This window comes from Amphiprion ocellaris, chromosome 4 (genome assembly GCF_022539595.1).
Source record: "Amphiprion ocellaris isolate individual 3 ecotype Okinawa chromosome 4, ASM2253959v1, whole genome shotgun sequence".
Taxonomy (NCBI): Eukaryota; Metazoa; Chordata; class Actinopteri; family Pomacentridae; genus Amphiprion; species Amphiprion ocellaris.
In genome coordinates this window covers 18,883,683-18,909,795 of record NC_072769.1, presented here as the reverse complement: position 1 = coordinate 18,909,795, position 26,113 = coordinate 18,883,683, and the positions used below count along the sequence as shown (strand labels likewise).

General features: G+C 38.2%; 2 protein-coding genes across 5 annotated transcripts; one reads left to right on the top strand and one right to left on the bottom strand.

The window, feature by feature from the left end:
* The first annotated feature begins 55 nt into the window (after positions 1-55).
* On the top strand, positions 56-14,674 carry primpol (primase and polymerase (DNA-directed)). Of its 3 annotated transcripts, XM_035952878.2 has the most exons (14): positions 56-635; positions 1,522-1,616; positions 1,886-2,024; positions 2,462-2,609; positions 2,697-2,799; positions 2,886-3,037; positions 4,380-4,542; positions 4,633-4,730; positions 4,901-4,987; positions 6,650-6,758; positions 6,842-6,918; positions 7,518-7,564; positions 7,676-7,908; positions 13,150-14,674. In XM_035952878.2, the coding sequence occupies exons 1-13, from the start codon at positions 462-464 to the stop codon at positions 7,898-7,900; spliced, it is 1,617 nt and encodes a 538-aa protein (XP_035808771.1). In that variant the 5' UTR covers positions 56-461; the 3' UTR covers positions 7,901-7,908; positions 13,150-14,674. The 3 variants fall into 3 exon arrangements, with proteins under 3 accessions (XP_035808771.1, XP_035808770.1, XP_023136120.1); XM_035952877.2 differs by lacking the exon at positions 13,150-14,674 and having other exon boundaries at positions 57-635; positions 7,676-9,326; XM_023280352.3 differs by lacking the exon at positions 13,150-14,674 and having other exon boundaries at positions 58-635; positions 2,697-2,751; positions 7,676-9,326.
* Positions 8,304-24,273, bottom strand: acsl1a (acyl-CoA synthetase long chain family member 1a). Of its 2 annotated transcripts, none has more exons than XM_023280351.3 (21): positions 24,130-24,273; positions 21,606-21,822; positions 21,019-21,133; positions 20,868-20,932; positions 19,450-19,551; positions 17,447-17,546; positions 17,169-17,344; positions 15,737-15,769; positions 15,469-15,520; positions 15,302-15,375; positions 14,205-14,282; positions 13,171-13,305; positions 12,897-13,031; positions 12,581-12,676; positions 12,426-12,498; positions 12,243-12,331; positions 10,646-10,762; positions 10,404-10,547; positions 10,182-10,283; positions 10,025-10,096; positions 8,304-9,664 (listed from the first exon to the last, which is right to left on the bottom strand). In XM_023280351.3, the coding sequence occupies exons 2-21, from the start codon at positions 21,798-21,800 to the stop codon at positions 9,524-9,526; spliced, it is 2,094 nt and encodes a 697-aa protein (XP_023136119.2). In that variant the 5' UTR covers positions 21,801-21,822; positions 24,130-24,273; the 3' UTR covers positions 8,304-9,523. The 2 variants fall into 2 exon arrangements, with proteins under 2 accessions (XP_023136119.2, XP_023136115.2); XM_023280347.3 differs by lacking the exon at positions 14,205-14,282 and adding an exon at positions 14,063-14,140.
* Between the last annotated feature and the right edge of the window lie 1,840 nt (positions 24,274-26,113).

Sequence of the window (26,113 nt, the reverse complement as noted above, 5' to 3'; positions counted from 1 at the left end):
GTGGCTGATACCAGACTACGCAACCAATGAAACCAGTTAAATGGCGAAATGTTCTCAGTATTTTTTCTCATTTGGCCATATTACATTGCACATGTGAACATTTCGTGGTAAAATTACAAACTTTGGGGAGAATTAAAATAGGTAAAGTTTTTCCGCTATAACTTCCTTTAGAGACCGGAAGCAACGTTGCTTCCGTGTCCAGACCCGCGAAAAAAGAAAACAAGCCGGAGAGCGTTTTTCATTTCGTTTTTTGCGAGTGACAAGAGACTGACTGGCCCAACACAGCGGTAATGTAGCACACCGAACTGTTGTACCACCAAACCCAAGCTATACTGCAGGTTTTTGTCGGTGGGAGGACAATTGGAGAACCGAAGATCATGCATCCACTCGGCTGAAGTGTCCGAGCAAATCACCGTGAGTGCAATAAAGGTTGCATTGAAGTGTCTGATAAGCATTTGAGGATGAGCAAGTGGGGGGACCGACTGAAGAAGGTTGAGCAGCTTGCTCAGTCCTTCCAGCTGAATCCTCTGACGACACGTTACAAACCTCGACTGTGGCCGTGTCAGCCGTCCTCCATCTGGAAGCTCTTCCCTCGACAGAGTCTGGCTATCAGCTTCGCTCAGAGCTGCAAAGAGGTACAAGAGATGCCACAATAGTTAATTTTTTTTGTGCCTAAGTGTTTCTGTCCTGTATTTAAAGTAAATTGAATACTGTACCAATTGGTGCAACTCGTGGACTACCGCATCTCAACTCATTTACTAAACATCTCAAAGCATCACATCTGTGATCATAACACTGTGTAAATCTGTTTACCTGTTTATGGGGCTGGTTCTTGAGGACAGTCATGTGTAATAGTGTGAAAGGATCACGAGCGATAATGAGACGTGCAGTAGTGTTAAAGGGACATGTATAGTGTAATTATATGTAATGAAGACAGGGATATGTGCAAGAGTGGTTAAAAGAAATGTGCAATGTTGTCATGTGCAATAGTGTCAGAGGGATATATGTAGTGGAATCTTGTGTTGTAGTAACAGCGGGGTTGGTGTAGTATAACAATGTGCAATACTGATAGAGGGATATGTGCAATATAATCATGTGTAAATGTTAATTAATTACTGCTTGGTAGCTTGCCGTGGTCCTCCAGATTTTGTCGGTTTGTGTGCACTGTATGTTATTGCTTGTTGCTTGTCTTTCTTGTTTGTATGTCTTCAGTTATGGTATTATGTTATTTGTGATTTTTTTTATTTTTAACCTGCTAATGGGACTCGAGATAGAAATTAGCCATATGACTACAATCTCTCATATCTACATATAAATGTTCATTAATACGAACTGTCCCATTTTAAAAATAAATTGAACCTAACACAAAGTGTGGTGAATGAAACTCAGACTCTAAAAAATGACTTTTGTCAACATTTGTAAGATCTCTGATTTATTGACAAGAGATCTGAGTTGATTTCTGTGCAGATAAACTGAATTTCACTGTGCGCCTTGCTGACATCCGTGTGTTGTATTTTCTAGGATGTGCATGTTTTTGCACTTGAGAAAGAAAAGACGCCCCTGGGTCAAAGGATCTACCTGGTCACCAGTTACAGTGAGCTGTGGCATTATTACAGGTAAATATCAGCTCTGCATTTGATAATGTCACATCTGTAAATGTATTGTACCTTATCTTTACTATACCTTTATTACATCTTTTTTTTTATATCCCCATTGTACTTTTGTAATTCTTGTCTTGCCTCAACTGTATCTAGCTGCTATAACATGTACATTTCCCCAGTGAGAGATCAATAGTGCTTGTCTTGTATTGTCTTATTGTATCTTAAGCACATCTGCTTTTGTGATGACACGCATTGATGGTGCTTTTTCTCTTAATTTCTTTCAGGACTTACACTCAGTCCTTGATGCACTGCTATGAGGTGATACCAGAGGGTGCTGTCTGTAAGCTTTACTTTGACCTGGAGTTCCACAAGCCTTCAAACAAAGGATCTGATGGGAAAAACATGGTGTCTTGGTTTATCCAGGTAGGCTACATTTGTGTCCTTTTTTGCAATGTATCATGAAGATTTTAACTTGCAAAATATGTGTTCTGAGCAGCCTGGCTCACATACATCTAATAATAACAGGCAATAATTCAGTCTGAATTTGCTTCGGTAGATTTATGCAGCTATAGTTTTCTTCCACTATGCAAATATTTTGTTGTGGTTGCTATTATAATAAGAGCGCTTTTAAGTTTGGTTCATCATTGCTTTAGATGAGCAGAAGATGATTACTTAAATAGAAAAAAATGTTTAACAACAGAAAAGTTTAACCATGAAAGGTGATGGTTTAAAGTTGTTTCTGAAGACTGGATTATGGCTAAACATCTGAATCTAAATATGTAGTTTATCTTGCTACTTTCTTACCCTGAAGATGCAGGATATACAATAAATTTTCATGTCTGTATTCTGTGTGTTGACAGTATGTGTGCGACAAGTTAATGGAAGTTTATGGGATTGAATGCTCTGCGAAAAATGTCCTCAATCTTGACTCCAGCACAGACGATAAATTCAGTCGACATCTTATCTTCAGTCTCCAAAATGCAGCTTTTAAAGACAACATACATGTCGGTATGTTTCACTCACACATGGAAACGGCAAAGTGTTTTCTTTTCATAAGGAAACTATTACTATTTTCTCTCTCCTTTTTTGTTGAAGGAAGGTTCATCCATGCAATTCTTCAGCCTGTCCTGAACAAAGCCAAAAGTGGAAGGTGCATGGATAATGGGATTAATCCAGTGGCAGAACACAATGAAATCGGGTTATTTTTTCAGACTTGTGACAATAAATCTTTTTTTCCTCAGCTATAGTCGCTTTTTGTAATTTTTCTCAATGATGTGCTGACAGAGGAGCACTTGCTGTAACTGAGGGGAAACCAGGAGAAGCAGGACGGATGACTGGGAGTCCACAGACAAAGAGGCGTAGGCAGGAAGAGAGAGACCTCAGCTTCCTCCAGGTGAAAAACAAGGATGGCAAAGACGGTCTCTTTGTTGATCTCGGTAAGAGGAACCAGAAGCTTTTATCTGATCTCTTTCAACCTTTGATACATGAAGCTACAGAGGTTAAAGTAAAGGTTGCAATTTTTCAAGTATGTCTCAGTTTAATAGTCGTGAACTTTGAAACAAGTTTGGCTTTCTTTAATCGTCTGGTAAAAGAATCCTGCTGTACTTTCAGTGTAAGTGGTGGGGAAAAATACACAGTCCGCATTCGCAAAAATGTACCCAAACTTCTGTCTGACACCAGTTAGAACGGGGGAGTCAAACATGCGGCCCGCGGGCCAAAAGCGGCCCACCAGAGGGTCCAATCCGGCCTGCAGGAAAACTTTGCAAAGTATAAAAATTTCAGAGAAGACATTAACTGCAAATTGTAAATTTGTAAAGCTTTAAATTTAAAATAATTTCTGGACCATGATAAATGGTTTTGATCATAAAGTAAAACACTCTATTGCTCATTGTTCTTTTGTCATTGTGTCTCATTTTTGTAATATTTTGTCTTGTTTTTTGTCTGACTTTTGTTTGTCTCATATTTTTGTCGTTTTTTCTCATTTCTGTCTCGCTTGTGTTTTTTGTCATATTTTTGTCATTTTGTGTTATTCTTTGTTCATTTGTTTCTGTTGTTTCGTGGGTGTTTTTGTCTCACTTGTGTTGTTAGTATATTTTTTTGTCATTTTCTTTCTCGCTTTTGTGATTTTTTGTCTTTTTTTTAGTAATTTTTCCACTTTTCTGTCTAATTTTTTGTTTTTTGTGTCGTTTGTTTTTGTTCTTTGTTTCTCGTTTTTGTGCCTTATTTTTGTAATATTTTGTCTTGTTTTTGTTCTTTGTCTTTTTGTCTGACTTTTGTCGTTTCGATCATAAAGTACAGTACTATATTGTTCAGTTCCAGATATCTGTGACTAAATGTTTTGTTCTTTTGTAGACACTCTGTGATCTGTAAGTTGTAATGTGTAAATGATAAACTGAGGCATAATACTGTTGAAAATGCACTTATTGTTTTTATGATATTTCAGGTTGTTCATGATGTTTTTTAAGAAGATAAATGTGAACATTTTCAGAATGTACTTTTTTGCACTATAACAACAGGAACCATTCGGAGTTGTTATTTATAGGTTATTATGCTATGATTTTACTGGTCTGGCTCACTTGAGGTCAAATTAGGCTGTATGTGGCCCCAAAACTAAAATGACTTTGACACCCCTGAATTAGACAAAAAACACTGAAAAACTGTGATCTTATCCTTTAATTCCTTTCCATGACAGATTTAGTACCCATTTAATCATCTTTTTGTAATCATTGCTTGTATGTGACAATGGATATTTATTTGAGTTACAATTTGCACGAACAGGTGTCTACACCAAGAACAGAAATTTCCGACTTTACAAATCATCAAAAGTGGGGAAGAACGCTGCGTTCACCGTGGCAGAAGACAACAAGTTTACCGCCAAACCTCAGAAGGGAATTTCGGCAGAGGAAGGAGTCTTCTTGGCATCCTTAGTGTGTAATGTGAGGTACTTTGTGCTCTTTCATCTTAGTTTTCTGTGGGTTTAAATTGTCTTTTTCAAACCACCACATAGGTTCTCACTCCTGAGTATCATCAGTTTCACAGGTCAGAGAATTCTTACGTGGGATGTCTCAGAAACAAATGAAACCAAAACCTCGATACCTCATTGCCAGCAGGGATCAGCTTCAAATCCAGGTAACACTGAAATGAAAACAATTTTTCTCTATACTCTGCAAAAACATGCTGTACATTACTACTTAAAATCAGTTTGCATATGCTGTAAATATTATCACCAGTTTTACTACAATCGTTTTCGGTATAAAAACTATTCATCTATGAAATTTGTTCTTTTCTATTATTGACAGATGCGCTGTCTGGCTGTGTGTCATCCCCTCACCAAGAAGTGGACACCTTTGTATTAACGGTGGTCAGAAAGGATGGCATACAAGGAAGTAAGTGTTTGGCTGTTGCAGAACACCTTTGCAAAAGATTCAAAAACATCTGCATATGTACACTACCAGTCAAAAGTTTGGACACACCTTCTCATTCAGTGGTTTTTATTTAATTATTTTATACATTGTAGATTAATACTGAAGACACCAGAACTATAAAAGAAGGCATATGGAATTATGTTGTAAACAAAAAAGTGTTCATCTTCAGTATTAATCTACAATGTAGAAAATAAGACAAATAAATAAAAAGAACTGAATGAGAAGGTGTGGCCAGACTTTTGACTGGTAGTGTAGTTTGGTACAAGACACATTTCTGTTGTGGGATGGTATATTCACAGTTTCTTGGGTTATGACATTATAGATTTTTCTCGAAAAATTCTGTCAACTTAGTTTGTATCATTTAAATTTTTGATTCTCTATCCAGCATGATTATATGGCTTGAATTTATTTTCTTAATCTTGAAAGCTGCTCGTGGAGCGAAATTGTAAATGTTTGATTTTCCTATTGGCATTGTTGACTTCCTTTCTCAAAAAAATTGAACAAAAATAAATAGAAAAAGCACTGGATATGGTCAAAATTATTGTGCTATTTGAGTTTGTTTTTTAGTTTTTTTTGAAAATGTCTCCCAGATGTATGTGTTGTCATACACTACCATTCAAAAGTTTGGAATCACTTAGAAATGTCCTAATTTTTGAAAGAAAGTTAGTTTTTTTTCAATGAAGATAACACTAAATGAATCAGAAATCCAGTCTAGACATTGTTAATGTGGTAAATGACTATTCTAGCTGGAAACAGCAGATTTTTAATGGAATATCTACATAGAGGTACAGAGGAACGTTTCCAGCAACCATCACTCCTGTGTTCTAATGCTACATTGTGTTAGCTAATGGTGTTGAAAGGCTAATTGATGATTAGAAAATCCTTGTGCTAATTATGTTAGTACAGTTTTTATGGAAAACATGAAATTGTCTGGGTGACCCCAAACTTTTGAACGGTAGTGTATGTTGTGCAGTGTCAAGCCCACCTCTCTTTCCCTCCAAAGGACGTGAGGACAACTCAATTCAAATTTCCAACTCAAACTTTTATTTTCCTTCTAGTTGGTTGGTCATAGTATTTCAATAGGTTGTAAACCTTTAAAGACAGAGAAACAACGTTCATACCATCAAACACAGAACCAAAAAGTTGACATATTAGTCACTTAACCATTTAAATCAACCAGTCATACAGTGAGCAGTTAACATAAACTTGGCCATATCAAGAAACATTTCAAACCACCAAGAAAGCAAATAAACATTTCACCAACCATTGGCGTCTTTGGACTGAATCCATGAGTGGACTTGGATCTTCTTTGTTCTTTCCTCGTGTCTCTCTTCTGAAGATTGTTTGTCTGACTGACTGAGCTTCCCCCAGTTCTTCCCAGGTGCTCTAAATCAGTGCTCACTGATCAGGTGTCAAGCACCAGGTGTCAGGTACCTCCTTGCTGCTACCAGTGCATTCTGGGAAGTGTAGTTTTTAGGTCCCACGACCTGAGATTCAGCTCAACATGCAGTTTGTGTGTTACCAAGTGTCTGCACTCAAACCGTCACACCAACCCTTGTCGCAGTCCGTGATGCAGCATTTATCAATCTGCCAGAATTTAACAATCTCATATGAATTCAACAGGCTTAAGACGATGGAACTACTTTGCTGCAGAACAGCTTCTCGTCTATGACATCACCAAATACCGCTGGTGTGAAAATGTCGGCAGATTTCATAAAAGCAACAACATCATGTAAGTAGAGTTGTGTTTATTGTTCTGAAGGCTGTCCATAGGTGTTCTCCGTGCTCCTGATTTGGTCTCGTCCTCCTCTGCAGGATTGTTGTGGATTTAAAAGAAGAAGTGTGGTACCAGAAGTGCCACGATCCCGACTGCAGGAACTTCAGGTCCTCAAGTAAGTTAAGATCCTTCAGAGCTTCCATACAAGAATATGTTTGTGAGAGGGCTGCACAGCGGCTTGGTGGTTAGCACTGTCACCTTGAAGAACCTTGGTTCATGTCCCGGCCTGGGATCTTTTTGCATCAAGTTTGCATGTTCTCCCCTGTGCAGCAGTTTTTTTTCTCCACGTACTCCAGCTTCCTTCCACAGTTCAAAAACATGCTGAGGTTAATTGGTAACTCTAAATTGTCCGTAGCTGTGAATGTGAGTGTGATTGTTTTTCTCTATATGTAGTCCTGTGATAGACTGGTGACCTGTCCAGGGTGTCCCCTGCCTTCACCCTAAGTCAGCTGGGATAGACTCCATCCCCCCGCAACCCTAACGAGGATTAAGCAGTGTATAGATAACGGATGGATGGATGAATGTCAAAGTGCCACCGCTGATCTGCCACTATGGTCAGATTTCGGTAACATTTTGAACAGACATTCATGGTCCCAAGAAGATGAATCCCTAATGAGGATTAAGTGGTGTATCAATAATGGATGGATGTTTGTGGTGATGAATTTCACAATAATGTAATACAGCCTGTCTGAGATAAACATGTCTCTGTTACAGGTTACCCTCTGCCACAAGAGATCTGTGTGAGCTACATCATGACACTGGTTAGTTCTCTTTACTTTAACTAGCATTCTGACTGACCAATAATTTGTCTGGAAATCTAGCATTTCTTCATCATGCAGCAGCAAGTGACCAGATTGTCTGTTCTCTGACAGGATGAGGAAGACCAGGCGTATTTAATGGACGACGCTGGCAACATTGAACCCAGCCAGATCCCAAACCAGGCCCACCGGAGCACAGTGGAAGAGACTCCTGATGTGTGGGGAGATAAATGGGATGACCAGGACTACTTAAAGAGCCTCGATGACTTCGAACAGAACAGCGGCGAGATCTCGGACCAGCAGCTGCTCACGTGTATGGCAGATTTTGATTCCCAGTAGAGACGAAGGTTTGTGTTACTTTGCAGCACAGCATCAAATATACCAGTAAGACTTAACAGCATCCTGTTCAACATTTTAAACAGTATAAAAACATGTAATAAATATATTATTATAACACACTGTAAGCTACTAATAAGCAGATAGGTGGCTATTAATGTACTTTCAGCTCCTTTTGAGGACATCCATAACTGACTGCTGGTGCACAAACAATCAAAATGACAGTTTAGTAAAAAACAAACAAGTATTCTAAAAACTAGCTGCTAACATATAGTGTTTCTTAAATTACTTAATACTTGTTTAAATGCTGCTTAAATGATAATTGGGTACATATTATGGCAACTTGCCTTTTTAGAAATCCATTAAAATATGTTTAAATGTCTGTTTATAAAAGACATACACAAAATAGTTTTGAAGAATGAATATATTTGGTACAGTTGGCAATGATCCTATACTTTTATTTGTCGCACAAAACTGCACCTTTGCCCTTTTCATATAGAAGTCATAAAAATAACATGGCTTGTACTGCCAAAGTGTCCTGAATGTGATTAGAAATACATGATGATCATAGTTCAGTCAAAACACCAGAATTCACAACAAACCTTTCTGTGAAACAGCTGAAGTGAAGAAAAAAAGTTGATGTGAAATGCTGACAAGACAGTGGAATTCCTTTAAAAAAATTTAAATTGTTAAATTAATTTGTAATACCAGTGCTACAACAAATTTCCCCCAAAATATTTGTGCGACATAGAAATGACTATTATTTAGTTTTACCCTGATACCTGTGGCACTGAAATATGAAAGGGCTTTTAAAAAGGAGGCACTACACGTAGTTTTAGCAACATTCAACATTTTTACATGCAGTTAAAGTCAAACACCCAAAACAAAAAGCACAAAATCTGTCAAGCAACACAATTCCCAATGAGCTGTAACTAAATTCTGCACAAAAAACAGGTTCATCCAGTCAGTCCTTCAGCCTGCAGCACTGAGAAACATGGGAATGCAGGGAATTACAACTACACAGTATCAGGCAAGACACTCTGTATACAAATATACTTTTTCCAGCAGATACACTATTTACATGTTTCATGATTACATTAAATATCAACTTAAATAGATTACCAAAACATTTAAATATCCTGGTATATAAATAGCCAATATTTGTCACTGTTGTAAAAGCATTTCGACAGGATTTTCTTCCCATTGCTCCCAAGGAAAAAGAAGCAAAAAACTAGCAGAAATGTTTGCAGGAGTTTGATTTTTCTGACCATTAAATTGTCAGACATAATGGCAGTAACAGCATGATCGAGTCACAATTCTCCCTCGTGATATTTAACCCTGATTCTTGGATGAATTGTACCAGTAACACAATGAGGATGTTCTGGGATCTTCTTCACTAATCAGCCAGTGTTGGCAGGGGAAAAAATAGCTGTACAATTACTAATAAAAGTGGGGATGATCCATACTTAAACCCAAGAGTCATTGTCTAATTTGTTTCAAAGTAATCCCCACAAAAGTGATTTCACTGGCAGAAAATGTGAGGAAAATCCCCTCAATAAATGTTTTGGTTCTGGCTTTGTGCTTTAAATCACTGTCACCATCCTATTGTTGTCCTAAAATCCCAGCTCAGACCTTAATTCCGGCATAAAGTTCATCAATCTGTTCTCTGAAGTGGCTCCGAAGCTCAGCCCTCTTGGCCTTCAGAGTGGGAGTCAGCAGACCGTTCTGGACAGAAAACATCTCGGGATGTAACACAATATCTCTCACCTGCAGTGGGAAGGGGAAATAAGAATAGCAGTGAAAAAAAAGTACTGAAGTAGGGAAATTAATGGTTAATATGTTGAATAGTCACTTTGTTTATAAATTGTCCAAAAACAGTGAAAAATGTCTATCAAAATTAAAACTGCACATAGGAAAATGAAGTTCACTTCAGAAATGACAGGCTATAACTAATTCTTTTAACAATAAATTGTTAATAAGTTTAACTATGTATTCAGTGGGTCCATGAGAGTGATTAATCAAATCAGCATTCATTTGAAGGTTAGAAATAAAGAATTAGTTCTGATTTAAGTATGTTGTTGCATTTAAAGAACAAAAACTTGATGATTTTGTGATGGCACCAGTCACCTGTTCAAAAGACTTGAGTCCTGCCTGTTTGCCCAAATTCAGGATGTCCTCCAGAATAGCTTTCTTCACATCCTAAACAAACAGTCAGGAGAAATGTCAGGCACCCCTGGAGAGCTGAACTTGCACGTTCAAGACTGCTGATAATAAGAAATCCGACCTTGTTGTTACACAACTCAGAGTAGGATCCTTCAATCCCCTTTTTCTTGGCCCAAATTGGTAAAAAGTCTGGATCAGGTACAACTATCCCCACCAGGCATGCCTTAAAAATACAACATGGATATGATGAACAGGAAATGCTACTGTTTGTAGAATTTGTGTACGTATAAAAAAAGTGGTTAGTTTCTGACACAAATCTGTGTTAGCTTAATTAATCACTGACCTGTAAGCTATCACCGTGAACAAATATCTGGGCCACTGGGTCGCTGCGATTATAGACAGTTTCTATTTTCTCCGGGGCAATGTACTCTCCTTGTGCGAGCTTGAAAATGTGCTTCTTTCTGTCAACAATCTTCAGAGTGCCATTCTGCAATAATAATAATTTTTTAAAAAGCAATTTAAGTCCAGCCACAGTATTAATCAGAGTTTTGGCCCAATATTTGCCATTGAGCCTGTTGTTCTTACTGGAAGCCATTTCCCAATGTCTCCTGTGTGCAGCCATCCGTCCTTGTCGATGGCCTCAGCTGTTTTTTCAGGGTCTTTTAGGTATCCCTGGAATACATTTGGTCCTTTGACACACACCTGCAGTGACAGAGATTAGTTGTTTAAACCTTCCAGTACATAGACATTCACCTTTTAGCATTTTTGCTCTTACTGTTAGCTTTCACAAGTTTCATGATTTACTCTGCCTTTTGCTCGCCACATTTATTTTTCATTCACTTGCAGCATGATTACAAATAATCAGTTATGAACAATCATATAAAAAGGGCGCACAGTCTCTTCTTAAAGGTTTTCCTCGCATTGGTACACAGTATCAAATTAGTCATGTGAAGAGAGAAATCTCAATTTATGAAGGACGTCTGAAACCTGTACGTTTTGAATTTTGGGAGCAGTCCCCCTGAATAAATGGAAAATGTTTTCAAATGATGCGACAAGCACTTTAAAAGAATTAAATGCATTGGCAGTGCTCATTTTTAATGAAGAATGTTATTTAGTATGTCATTTAAGTACAGCTTTGTGGCTTTTTTTTTAACATGCTTTTAATCATTTTTGGTACAAAGTCCTGTATTAAATAGACATCTACTTTCTTAGGCTCCCAATCATGTCTTCTTATTAGGGTGGTAACAAATTTGCAGCAGTTTATCAAAGCATAAATGTCAGTTTTCTAACTGAATGTACATTTTGCTTATTGAATATAATGAAAATCAAAGCACAGAATACACAGTATATACGCAAAAGGTACTTAAACATCAGAGAGACATTCAGTTTTCCCTATTAGCACATCGATTGCCCACTAGATGTCGACAGGTTTAGTCTCACAGCCAAGAAAACCACAATGTGTGGGGTCGCACAGAGGTGATCAATGGCTCTAGATAAAGAGCTAACGGATATGCTAGCTGCTCTGTGGGGCTGCACTTAGCCATCCACTTATCTGTTGGGGAAATTCACAGCAACCTATGATTAAAATATGAAACTTAAAAAGCAAAATTGGCAGGTGCAGGTCCTCCTCCCACTGTCCTCACCACTTTCCTGTCACTCTCTCCACTGTCCTATATAATAAAACCTAAAAGGTAAAAAATTATAAAATAAAGAAGCAAAATCGGCAATTTCATGGTGGAGAGTAAATGTTGGAGGATCAACAAAAGTAGTAAAGTAGTGGGCTTCAACCCCTGACACGGATTGGAATATTGCAGTTGTCTAACTGACACCACATTAAAGTGATGCTGATAGCTGGCAATTAAAATCCTTTTAAATTAATTCATCCATACAAAGATGAACTGTAGTCTTTAGTGAACATATTTTGTGCTAGGAGGAGCTGTTTTCAACGGCAAACAGGTCAGTTTCATTCGCATTGGACAGACTGTTCATGTGTGTCGGATAAATTCATTGTTGGTTTTGACATCTGGAGATTTGTTGAAAAATAAATCAAAACAATTGCCGAATTTACCTGTAACTCGTTAAAATTGCAGAAAATTCAGTTTGTTGTGGAAGAAATCAAAGCAAATTTTTAAAAAATGAACCAATCCACAGTGTGCATTTGTTAACAAAACACCATCCTCACCTCTCCCTCTCCATTGGCAGCCAGATAATTCATTTCTGCCACATCCACCAGTTTAATAGCGTTGCAGGGCAGAGGAGGTCCAACATGACCTGATCAGAAAACAGTCACAGTCTAGGTTCATGTTTCAAATCTTTGAGGCTAAAGTACATCAGAATAGTCTTTAGTGGAAGTTTGAACTTTCACCTGCTGTCCAGTCTCCAGGCATTGACATGGAGCATCCAGCTGTGCACTCAGTCTGCCCGTAGCCTTCATAAAACTGTGGATATTATGAGTAACATTAGATTAAAAAAAATACATCAGAGTTATTGATAACAATGTGTGCGAGAGATGAGGCTCACCTGACAGCCGAGAGCAGCTCGTAGGAAAGTCAGGATGGTCGGAGACACCGGAGCTGCTCCTGTAATCATGAGTCTCACACGACCGCCCAGACTCGCCTGCAAAGAGAGAAACCAAACAATACGGTCTAAATATCAAACTAAAACTGTCCCTTATTTACTAGGGTTCACAAAACCCACTGCTGATTCAATTATAGTAATGATTGACTATTAATGTCCTTCTCCCATAGGACTGAACCTCATTCAAAGAGTTCTTAAAAGCTTATTATCTTGAAATTTCTGTAACAGACAAAACTTTAATAAAACGTGTCATTCTTACCTGTACTTTTTTGAAGATGAGTTTGTCCCACATGCTGTCCTTTCTGACGACTCCACTTTTCAACTCCGCCTCTTTCCTCCTGAAGGCAAAATCGAGCAGCCATCTTTTCAGTGGCGTGTTGGCTTGACCGAATACCTGGAGAGAAATGAGAAAGCTGCAGCTAGTCCTCCGTAGAGAATCACCAGAGTTTCTATTTAACACTTGCAGATCATTGAATTGCTACTTATAACAAATAAGGTTACTCTTTCCCCAGAATAAACACGAGATAAACTACCTTATCAAACATGCGGTTGAGGAGACGTGGGACGACAGGGAAAACTGTTGGCTGCAGCGTTTTCAGATCATCCATCAAGAGTCTAATGTCCCCTTGAAAGTAGCCGATTCGAGCCCCGTGGATGAGGATGACACCCTGTGGAGGTAAAAGAGGCGAGGTGGTTCATTCCAACTTGTTTAAATTTTTTTTAAAAGTGACTTTTAGACCAAGGGGAGGCACTAAAGCACACTACACATCCATTGTTTGTTATTTAAACCCCCTGATATATTCACCACACAGCTCGTCATTCCTTTAACAGCTAAATCGAGTCATCGAACACATTCAAATGTTATTTGACACTTTACTTTGAAGAATATAAACACTGATTATTTTTGTGTTAGACTATGCGATGACATTTTTTAACAACTAAATACACCATGCTTCTTGAATACATCTGTGGTTCATCTAAACAAAATGGCTTGAAGTAGGGAAATGTTTCATGAAGTAATTACCAAATAAGACTAAGAATCAGACTGTGAATTAAACTTGAAATCTATTACAGGCTTTTGATACTATCAGCACATAAATATTCAAATTGGGTTCAACAGATAGCTGCTCGTAAGTCTGTGGAGGTTAAGTTTGAAGGAAATTGCAGTTAAAATGTTTCATTAAACACTCATGAAGTACTGGTGCTATAAAAACCTTGAATTTTTTTCTAACCCTTTTTCCTGCATTGAAAGGACAGGACAGACTTTAAACATTAATGGTCAAAGAAAGCCATAAGAAACACAGCACTACTTTTGTCACAACAATTCTACTAGCAGTTCTTCTTTACTGTCTGTTAATTATAAACTTTTTTTTATTCACTAAAAGAAAAGAAAAGCTTCTGTAGGTAAGTAAGTCCACAACATACCTGCACAACCCTCTCAAACATGTGAGCTAGGGGGAGATAGGATACATGAATGTCATGGAGGGTCAGCATGCAGTGTACCTGCGGAGGACACACAGAAAACAAAACACATGCACGTATGCAGGTCAAGCATGGCGTACTGTACCTCCACCACCCTCTCAAACATATGGGCCAAAGGGAGGAAGGAGATGAGCACATCTTTAGTGCTGGGCTTCAGTGTGCCCTGGACAGCATCACACAGGGAGGATCAGAGGAGGGAGCAGGACAGAGGAACAGAGAGGCAAGGACAGGACATATGAAGGGGACCACCAGAGTCAGATACGGACTTTAGATTTCAGGCAAGATCACTTATATGATTGAAAGGAGATGTGACTGGTTTCAGAAGATGGGCTGGAACAACTAAAGATGAGGATAAATAGAGTTTCCTGTGTTTTTTTTTTAAATACACTTTCACATATTTAACCCTTAGATGCACGAGTGATTGGACCCGACTCTCTTCCATAAGTGGGTCAAAAATGACCCATATAAGAATCAATGTGTTTTTATGCCATTTTTGTCATTTTGGTTAAGAATAATCATTTGTATCATTTGTTTTTAATTCTATTTTGGTACACACAAGAATAATTTAATGTTCAGGACAGTGCAGGACTTTTCAATACAAATGAATGTCTGCTACAGTCAACCCAGACTAGTTTACATAATGATGATTAGACCTTTCTCCACCGGGTGAACGTTTTGCAGTATATTAAGAGTTTTAAATTAGCTTTCTGTTGGTGCGCCAAAAGAGCTGAAGAGGGGAGAAAACATAGTATTAGACACAGACGAGGCTCCAGCTGTAGCTCCACATCTGGTAGAGACAACAGCAACAGAGGCAAACAACAAGGACGACAGTATCTGTGTAATTGTTCACACTGCCAGAAGGGAGCGACAAAAGTTCTACACTCAGGGTTGTCAGGAGAACTGGGAATAAAATCGTAAATATTTGATTTCATTGTACCCAAAACCCGCAAAGGACCGGCAAGTACTTTTCTCTGCCCTGAGTCTCGCCTGCAGTGTTTCTCTCAGGAAGTCTGACCAGCCTTCAGTAGGAAAATAAAGAAGCTTGTTGCTGTAAGCACACATTTGGAATTGAAGGTGACACAGAGGAATGTTTAATCTACTCTCTTATCTGGATTATTGTTGTTTAGAAAGGTTTCAGTGAGTGAATCAAACTGTAAAAACCTAGTGGGTGTATTTGTTTACCTGTGTTATTTTAATGAATGCTGCAGTGTTGCAGATTACATTTCCATGAGTTAGCATTGCACCTTTTGGGTTTCCTGAAAAACAACAAACAGTTAGGATGATAAACAAGGTTAACAAAAGAAGAAAATTAAAGCAAATTCTGAATGTTGTAAGAGCCCAGTGATTACCTGTGGTTCCAGATGTGAAGCAGATCAGTGCGAGGTCCTCTGGTTTGGGAGGCTGTAATCAGATCACAGATCTACACTAATGCTTACGAAGCATGAATGCGCTTAAAGTGTGCAGGACGCTTAATTTTTGTACAGTGAAAAACCAAACTTTTATCCTGGATGGATTCCTGCTGATTAGGTTAATTGTCTGAGCTAAAACAATGATTTTCATTGTAGTTATTTAGTAAGAATTAAGAGCCTTCTGTGTTGTGTAATGAGCCCTACTCACCACTGGTGTCCGGTGGTTAGCTTTACCTAAGGCCTGGATGAAACACAAGACAGAGTTCTAGCAGGAAGTCCTGATAATAAATATACCTTAAACACAACACATCAGGGCCTTATTTCCATTTAGTTCTAAAAGAACACGACTGAGTGACAGTGTGACTCAAATAGCAGCTAATTTTCATAACATCTGTTGACACATAGAGAGTACATGGAATTATATACAAGTCATTCCAGAAGTGGAGGACATTTTACGTCCCAGTCAAATAATAATCATCAAATTTAAAATACTTCATGTACAAAATATTAAAAAATGCAGTTGTGTAAATGTATGTGTTCTGAGACCAAATCTAAAAAAAACTAGGAGAATAGAATGTTTGAAAACATTTTTTAAAATACCAAATAAATCTGGAGTTCCCCCTAAAATGCCATTTTTCTCTTGCCCCACCCCCCGGATGACCAAATTGAATCTCAAATAAAACAATTAAAATTAATTTTAAATCTCCTTTTTTTTTGGTATTTTTTTTTTTCATTGATGGAACATTGTTCTAATCAACATAATATTTTAAATAATAATTATCATGCATGAAATGTGTGTGCCACAACAACCCTGTTAACAAAACCTTTTTAGCTGGTACACCTAGGGTGTACCAGTCTGTTGCTGAAGGCGTTTCTTAAGGAGTTCACAGTCTGATGCAGAGGATGGGAGGTTTTTCCCATGATAGAAGATAGTTTGGTCAGAGACCTCCTCTCTCCCATCACCTCAGTGGAGTCCAGGCGGCAGCCACAGACTGAGCTGGCTCTTTTTATCAGTCTGTTGAGTCTGTTTTTATCACGCTCAGACCACCCCCCCTCCCCAGCACACCACTGCATAGAAGACCACTGATGACACCACAGTGTCATACAAGGTCCTAAAAAGGTTGTAAAAGGTAGAGCAAAGCTATGTCCTCTCTTCTATTTTTCATATATTCATAACATTGCCAGCCATGACTGAATGTCTCACTCTACCTCATGCAACCCTGTTACGCATATTATCAGGATAAGACAAATTACTTTTACTTTTTCCCATCAGTAAGTTTGTCCTCTTGGTCAGCAGTAACAGCTACATATCTAGCTTCTACTCCTGAGGAAAAGCTTACATTAGCAAGGATTAGCAACCCTGTTACTGTGATTAGAGTAGGGTTAGCAAACAACAAATAAAACATGGAATAAAAATGGTACCATTGATGTGTAAACTGAGCCAATCAAGCCTTTGATAGTTTATTATCTATTATTGATGAATATGGAGTAGAAAATTGCAAGAGAGAAGGTTTATTTTTCAAAAAAATTTGAAGCCCAAATGTCCTCCAATTCTGGAATGACTCATATGTGGAAGATGAAAAAAATAGAACAGAACAACCTTTCTGAAACCCAGATAGAAATGAATGAGGTATTCTCACCTCAAACTCCTGCAAACTCAGGATCTCAATGCCGCTCTCTTTTGCTCGCGTCACCAAGTCACTATCAAACTCCTCCATGAGAACAATTGTCTTCACCGTTCGTCCTTTTTCACCGACACAGTCCAGAATCATACGAGCCTTTTCGGGTACATCGCAGATCACTGTGGCGATGGTGGCTGGAAAAACAGACAGCATCAAATTAGCCACTTAGTGAGTCAGTATCAGTGTCCTTGATCTGAAGCGCTTTTGATAATGCCGCAGGTGCCCTTTTCTTGTACCTCTGTCAATAATGTAGCCGATGGCTTCGGTGCCGAGCGTGTCGTACAGCGGGACGGCCACTAAGGAGTAGGTGTAACAGGCCAGCTCTGAAATGGTCCACTGCACAGAAAACAGATTATTATTACTACCAATTTAAATGTAATTAACTCCAAATTTTTCCTTTGTTTTAGTGCAAAAAAAGTATATTCTGAAAATGTTCATATTGAAGGAATTATCTTTTTACAAAACATTATCAACAACCTGAAATTTCTTAAGAAAAATAAATTCAATTTTAACAACATTACGCCTCAGTTTATCATTTACACATTACAACTTACAGATCAGACTATCTACAAAGGCACAAAACATTTAGTCACAGGTATCTGGAACTGAATGATATAATATTTTACTTTATGATCAAAACGGCAAAAGTCAGACAATAAAAAGACAAAAAAACTGCAAAAACTAGACAAAATGTTACAAAAATGGGACACAAAATGACAAAAATGAGACCAACGACATCAAACAAAAAAAGAGACAAGTGACAAAAACAAGACAAAAAATGACTAAAGCAAGAAACAAAACGACAAAAAAAATAGACAATCAATACAGCGAGACAAAATAGAAACACAAAAACAAGAGACATGAGACAAAAAAAAGTCTAGCAAAAACGAAAAAAACAAGACAAAATATTACAAAAATGAGACAGAATGACAAAAGAACAATGAGCAATCTAGTATTTTACTTTATGATCTAAACAACTTGTCAAGGAATAGAAATTATTTTAAAATTATTGTTTTACAAATTTACAATTTGCAGTTAATGTCTTCTGTGTAATTTTTACACTTTACAAAGTCATCCTATGGGTCGGATTGGACCCTCTATTGGGCTGCTTTTGGTCCGTGGGCCGCATGTTTGACACCCCTGCTGGAAATGCTACAAATAAAAGACCAACTGAGGCCTGATAATCACACTGAATAGCTATGAACTGAAAATCACCCAAGATGTAGGTAGTGACTCAGAGACTGGAATATGACTGTATGTAGTGCGACAAATGGCTTAATTAAAATCTATTTCAGGAACTGCTTAGGTCTTTACTCACTCTGTAACCATCTGTATTTGCCTCTTTCTTCTGTCTTTGTGATGCTAGATGGTAGTTTGCTCTTGCTGACAATGGCTAGTACACTCATTTTTGAATCACACCAATCTGAGATACTTTACTTAACACAATGACAGACACATTTATTACTTTGCTTCTTAACCCTCTGAACTCCAAGCAGTTTCTGGATTTTTTGCTCCTGTTACAGCTTCACTCACTTTTTAGCTATTTTTTAATGCAGTAAAAACTCCTGCACCTCTATGGAAACAGCTTAACCATGACTAGAAGTAGAGAGAACTTAAAAATGTCCTCTGTCCTGCCCAACAAAGTTAAGATAAAAGAAGAAAAAAATGAAAGGTGTTTTTTCATTCTATTATACAAAAAACTTAAATCAATATGTACACTTTTACTTACCAATATTGAAAAAAAGTAACTACACAATATAGATATTTTGCTATGTACATTTTTAATGTTTTTTTTCTCTTTTTCTGACTGTTCTGCCAAAAAGTCCACAATCTTTTTTTCTTAAATGAATGTTGGTCACAGCTGAGACCATAATGGTTTGACGGTTTCCCCAGGGAGCACTGAAATTTTACATTTTCATGTCATCTCTTTAGAGTAAACAGTTTAGATTTTGCCAGTTCTTAAATGGGGCATGTGGAATAAAGTGATTTTGATGAAATATCAAGTTTGAGATTTTAAGTTTACGTTTAGTCAGGTTTCCCAACCGAATGGCATATCACAGATGACTAGGTCAAGTACAGTCAGAAAGGTTAAAATCTGATGCAGTTTCTCATTCTGATAAATGGTGTCATTTTGCCGATTCTTTAAAATGCAACATTCTCTTTAAACCCACCAGTGGTCTTGAGGTTCAAAGGGTAAATTAAACAATGTGACAGAAGTGCAGAAGATGAGTTGTTGTACCTCTGGTCTGTTCTGGGAAAAGATGCCGATGAACTTGTCTCCTGTATGAGAGTGTCCTTTGTGAAGGAGGGCAGAGCCAAGATTCTCCGCTCTGTCTGAAACCTGCGCGAGAACACAAGACAGATTTTAAAGTTAAGTGTTAATTTACAGAGACTGTTGTTTTTAGCCGTCCAGACCAATTAGTTGACTGTGTCGGTGCTATTGGCCCTCTGGAAATCTATAATTGACCCTAATCAAAAAAATCTAGGTGTGATTTTTGACAATGCTTTTAAATTTGACAAATAAGTTCTGTTGTCAAAACCGTATTCTTTCAGTTGAGGCTGTTGGCTAAAGTAAAGCCCTATCTGTCCCACAACAACTCTGAGAGAGTCATACATGCCTTCATCACATCTAGGCTAGACTATTCTAACTCTGTATGTTGGTCTTGATCAGACGTCTCTTCGTCGGCTCCAGCTGGTACAAAATGCTGCTGCCCGATTTCTAACAGGGACAAAGAAATGGAAGCAGTTTCAGCCTCGCTCCACCGGCTTCCTGTCTGCTTCACAATTGTCTTGAAGATTTTGTTGCTTGTTTTTAAAGGTGTTAAATGGGTTGGCACCTTCTTATTCATCTGAGATTTTAACCCTTCATTGGGCAACTGATCATATTTGGTAACTTCCGCACACATTAAACATGGCGTTGCTCCTGCCTCTCAGTGAGGTCGAAAAGCATGTGGTTTTCACTCAGCAAATCAGCCAAGATCACTCTACGTTACAGCACACTACATCGTATCAAACTTTCTCTTTTCTCCCAAGTTTGAAAAAGATTGACTTGTGGCTCAGTCCTCTTCCATATTTGCAGTCGAAATGTCAGAACTAACCATGGTTAGTTGACGAAATTCACACATTTTATGGTTGAGTAGTTGTGCTAAGTGATGATATATACATTTCTTGAATTGTTTTTTTTTTGTTTTTAAACACTAAGGGGAGAGGAACCATTTATGGTAACTTCACTGACCTTGAGTTTCAAAATGACAATTAAAAATTTGGAAAAATGTCACAAAAGTAAAAGTCTTGTGATGAGGTCGAGGTCGGCGAATCAGATGGTCCTTAAAGTTCCCAGATCCAGACTCAGAAACAGAGGCGACCGAGCCTTTTCTGTACCTGCACCCAGTCTGTGGAACTGCTTACCTGTTCAAATCAGAACCGCTGGGCCTCTTGATACCTTCAAGTGTCTACTGAAGACACATATGTACTCTCTGGCTTTTAATTGTAGCTCAGCGTTGACCCCTGTGTATTTCCTCACAGATTACGTTTTGTTTTCTAGTTTGAACTGTAAAGCACTTTGCTCAACCTTGGTTGTTCTCTAAATGTGCTGTATAAATAGCTTGACTTAATTTTGACGGCTCCACATTTGCATATCTGTGCTCCACATCTCACCTCTTGATAAGTCTGCCACTCGTAGGGCTGGTTTGGTTTCCTTGATCCTAGACAAGGTCCATTAACTGTGAAGGAGAATAAAGCTTCCTTTTATCAGCCTGTCATGTCTTGAGGGAGCTTCCCATTTAATCCATGAAGGAGATACACTCACTTGATACTCTGAGCCCTCGCTGGAACACCTCATAAATTGTTCGTGCGTCATTGTAGTAGTGCGTCATGTGCTCGTCGCTGTCATTCAGTACTGATCTTCTTGCACGTTCTCCACCCTACAAGAAAAAAAAAAAAACATCCGCAAAGTCATGGCCAGCGGACTCTTGTGAAGCCTGAACATATTTGTCCACTGATGAGGAACGATGGAAAGACTGAGCTACAAGTGACAGCACTTTCCACCCTGAAAAAGATAAAACAAATATTGACGATGCCCACTCCGCCAGCACAGCCAACTAAGTGTGGTGCTTTAAATGTGGCGAGGAGTGAGGAAGCTCTTATCTGAAAACCTGCAGCTGTGATTAAGCTTCAGGGGAGGATCCAGTTAACATTCCTGGTGACTGAAGGTAGCAGTTTTGGTTATCTTTTGTACTTGTGTTGCTGGAAAGTGCTTCAGCTATTCCTCTAGCACAGTTAATTAGAAGGCAGGAGATGGAGAGCAACTTTTAATGGTTGGAAAGAAAAAAAAAATCAGATCCCAGACGAAGAGACAATTTAGAGAATATTACTGGAAAAGAAGAGATCACTTACGGGCATTTCCACCGACTGCATACCGAGATCACAGGGCGGTTTGAGGGCTTTTGGCCGGGTGGCAAACCAGTAGGTCGTGATGGCGGCGAAGGCACCCATCCCCATGAGTGCGTTGGTAGGAAAGCCTCGCACATACTGGCGAACGTCATCCAGCTCGGGAATCCGCAGCTGTCTCAGGACTTCCTGAGCCTGCATGGCTGTTCTGCTCTAAAGCCTGCTGGGAAACACAGACAGGAGACTGTAAGATGGAAACTTGGATTCAGGCCTGATTTCTTCACTTCTGCGTGTGCGTTTCAGTTCCATATAAGCTCAAAGATTTGTTTAGAAAAAAGACAATTTGCCACCTAGTAGGACCGTAATCAGGACGTCTTCTATTTACTGTAGTTCTCGGAAAAGGAAAGCTTCTTATAAACTGACCTTTATGTTAGAACAAAAGAATTTTAGAGTGAGGTGGCTGCATGATCAAAACTAAAAGCAAAAGTGAATATGCCCCATGCACTTTCACTTTGTTTCTAATTTAGTTTCACTTGCTCATTTACTCTATCAAACATCTCTGGAAGTTTAAGTTCAGAAGTATTAGCATACACCAGATGTACATACACTACAGTTGAAAAGTTTGGGGTCACCCAGACAGCTTCATGTTTTCCATGAAAACTCACACTTTTATTCATGTGCTAACATAATTGCACAAGGGTTTTCTGATCATCAATTAGCCTTTCAACACCATTAGCTAACACAATGTAGCATTAGAACACAGGAGTGATGGTTGCTGGAAATGTTCCTCTGTACCTCTATGGAGATATTCCATTAAAAATCAGCTGTTTCCATCTAGAATAGTCATTTACCACATTAACAATGTCTAGACTGTATTTCTGATTCTTTTCATGTCATCTTCATTGAAAAAAACTGCTTTTCTTTCAAAAATTTCAAAAAAAGGACATTTCTAAGTGACCCCAAACTTTTGAACGGTAGTGCATAAACGTCTTTCATTGGTGAGAATTCCAGATCTGAAATTGTAATCTCATGTTCCCATTTGTGGACCATTTGATACGAACACTGTGGACTCTCATTGTTTGAAGTGTTACGTCTTTCATTTCTTTCTGTGACACGATCGATTTCTGGCGTACTGACGCAACAACAACGCAAAAATATACAAAACCAACATACAGCTTCAAGGACAGAGCCACAGTGAATCATTCAGGGCAGCAGCAGTGTTCAGTGCTGTGATTCAGCGATGATCCACCACTTCCCTGTTTACTATATTTGAATATTTCGCTACCAGTCCTCCTAACTGCAAAAAAACCCCTCTTCATTTAAAAGTGATCTGTAAACCTTGATCAGTGTGTACAAAGACTGTCATTGTGAATTCCAAAAGAGCATTTTATTGACTGCCAGATATGTTTCCAGTGAGCTGCCTTCAGTTTAAAATCCACACAACAGAAACAACAGTTTATCAGAAACCAACATGAATTCAAACACTTCAGAAACGGACTGTTGAAAGACATATTTGTACGTTTGCTCTTCCACAAATGTTGTATACAAAAAGGAAGACGAGTTATCCTATTCAGCAGCTGTGCGCTTGGAGACAAAGGCGCAGGAAGGAAACATGACTCCACACATATTTTCTGATCACAAGCCTCTGCGGAGATATAAGGACACGACCGCAGATGCTGAACACACGGCACTGAACCACTGGTTTCTGAGGGGAAAAAGAGCTGTCTGGTTGGGATGTTTTGGACATGAGCTCATTGGGCTGAAACCTCACCCTTCAAAGTCCTGGAAGTGTAGCTGTGTTCTGTTTAAATTTTAATATAACAATCGAAAGAGCCAGAATCACACCAACTGTCTGACTGTAGAATGCAGATTAGATGAACCTGAAGCAGAAAAGACAGATGTAAACTCACTGATTATTACATCTTAGTGCGGAAGGACATTAATAATGGAACTAGTCTTCATATTTTTTTAGATTCAGTTCACATTTGTTGTTATCAGCTTGGACATTCAGGTCGATTCATTTGACCTCTAGATTAAAATTTAACTGCCCTGTAGGTAATGGAACAAGTGCACAACCTCAGAGGTAACAACTGACTTCTCACCTACTTCTATTATTAACACTGGGCCCATGACAAATGGGACTGGTGCCAACTGGGACAAAGTACTGCAGTACTGCTTATATTTCACTAACTTATCACTAAAACTTCAAATACAGTAAACTGTGCTGAAATGGGACTGCTGCAAATGTAATTTTCATATCTTGAACATCTCAAAACAAAACACCAGCAAGAACTGTTAATGTTGTTCAGCTCTGTTTGTTCTCTAAGGGGGGGGGGGAATTAAGTCAAAAATGCTTCATTAAACCTCACAAATGCTCCACTGAAGATGTTACTATCAGCCAGTATGAAAGGAAAGCAAGGACTGCACCACTTCTACGTCACCTCCTGGAAAATCTAAAACTAAACAAGTGCTCAGAAAGTTCAGCGTTACTACTAAAACAAAGGAAAATATGATCATTCTCTATACTCACAGTTCCACAGTGTGTGTGAAGAAAGCTTGAGACTGTGTCCAAAGTGGAGAGGTATAGATATCTGAAAGGCCCTGTGCTGCAGCAGTTGCTATTAGAAGGACTCCGACTGACCTCTAATAGACCTCTGAAGTTCTCACAACTATGAATAGCAGAAACACGCCCCTTTCAAACAGAAACACAGACGCATGACACACCAGCAACCACTCACTGGAGAGCAATTCACCAAGCAAGTTGATGAAAACCCGCAGAAGATTCGTTTCGGACTTCACCCAGCGTCATGAGATGTTTGGTCTTTATTAGCAGAAATACACGAGTCTGTGTGTGAAAGTGATTTTACGGAAACGGTTGCCACAAATTCAATATGAGCTGAGATCTAATCTGAGTGACTCAAGCATATTCAGTGATGTTTATTCAAGAGTGAACGGAAAATATCTTATCACACATTATCTGGAGACGCCGTGTGCAATTCCTGTGTTGCTGAGCGTCTAAACAGCCAGAACTAGTCAAACAAAGAATTACACACTTTACTCCAGAACAGTCTGTGTGTTTTACATGATAGAAGTGCTGACAGATTCCCCAGTTTTTCAGCCGACATCCCAGAGAATACGGGAGCGCTGACATTGATTCATCTGCACAAATGTGAGCATGTATGCAGATTCCTGAGAGTCTGAGATGATAAATGAGAGTTTATAGTTCAGAGAGTCAATTGAGAAGAGATAAACCTCATTTTCCTGCTTTTCCAATTGTGACAAATGATATGAACTTTACACTTTGTCCATAGTGTACGTGGATTTACTTTAAGACTGCAACTAACACTTACACTGCCGTTCAAAAGGTTGGGGTCACTTAGAAATGTCCTTTTTTTGAAAGAAAATCATTTTTTTCCCAATGAAGATACCATTAAATTAACCAGAAATACAGTGTAGACACTGTTAATGTGGTAAATGACTATTCTAGCTGGAAATGACTGATTTTTAATGGAATATCTACATAGGGGTACAGAGGAACATTTCCAGCAACCATCACTCCTGTGTTCTAATGCTACATTGTGTTAGTTAATGGTGTTGAAAGGCTGACTGATGATTAGAAAACCCTTGTGCAGTTATGTTAGCATATGAATAAAAGTGTGAGTTTTCAAGGAAAGCTTGAAATTGTCTGGGTGACCCCAAACTTTTCAACAGTAGGGTATTTTCATTGTGGATTCATTTGTCAGTTATTTTTTCAATTAATTGAGTAGTTCTATAAAATGTCATAAAATGTTGATCAGTTTCCTAAAGCAAACCATGATGTCTTTAACTCTCTTGTTTTGTCTACAACCAAAAGATTTTCAGTTTATTATCATAAAAGAGGGGAAAAAACTGAAAATGAGAAAATATTACAAATACAACAAGCTAAGACATATAAAAGATAAGAAATCAGAGAGTTTTGTCTTTTTTCTCCTTTAAAAAAACTTAAGCAATTTACTAAAATAGTTGCCAATTGTTTCAAGATGTCAACTGCAGCAAATCTACAGAGAATTAAATGAATTGGCTGTGAGTATAAAGAATAAATACGCCTGGATTTCCATGAACTGTAACCGAAACATTTGCTCTGAAATAACTTTAGGTGAGAAGAAATTAATCTTAACATGATATATGTAACTTTATATCATAACATTATAAGGTATATTGCGATGCAGTCAACTTTTGAGCTATTTTAAGTACTGAAAACAAATTAAGGCTTTTAAATTACACTGATATCAAAGCATATGCAAAACACTGATTTATAGCAACGCCCAAATATAGTTTTAATATACCCAAATATGGTGATGGTTATTTTGAAAGATGACAAATGTACAACTCACTCAATATTTCTGAAATCAGCAGAAATATAACCAATATTTTTTTATTAATAATTTAAGTGTTTATCAAATAACTTGAAAATTGCTTAAAATTTGCTTGTATCTCTGTGAAATATCAACACACAGTTTTAATGATGAATATTT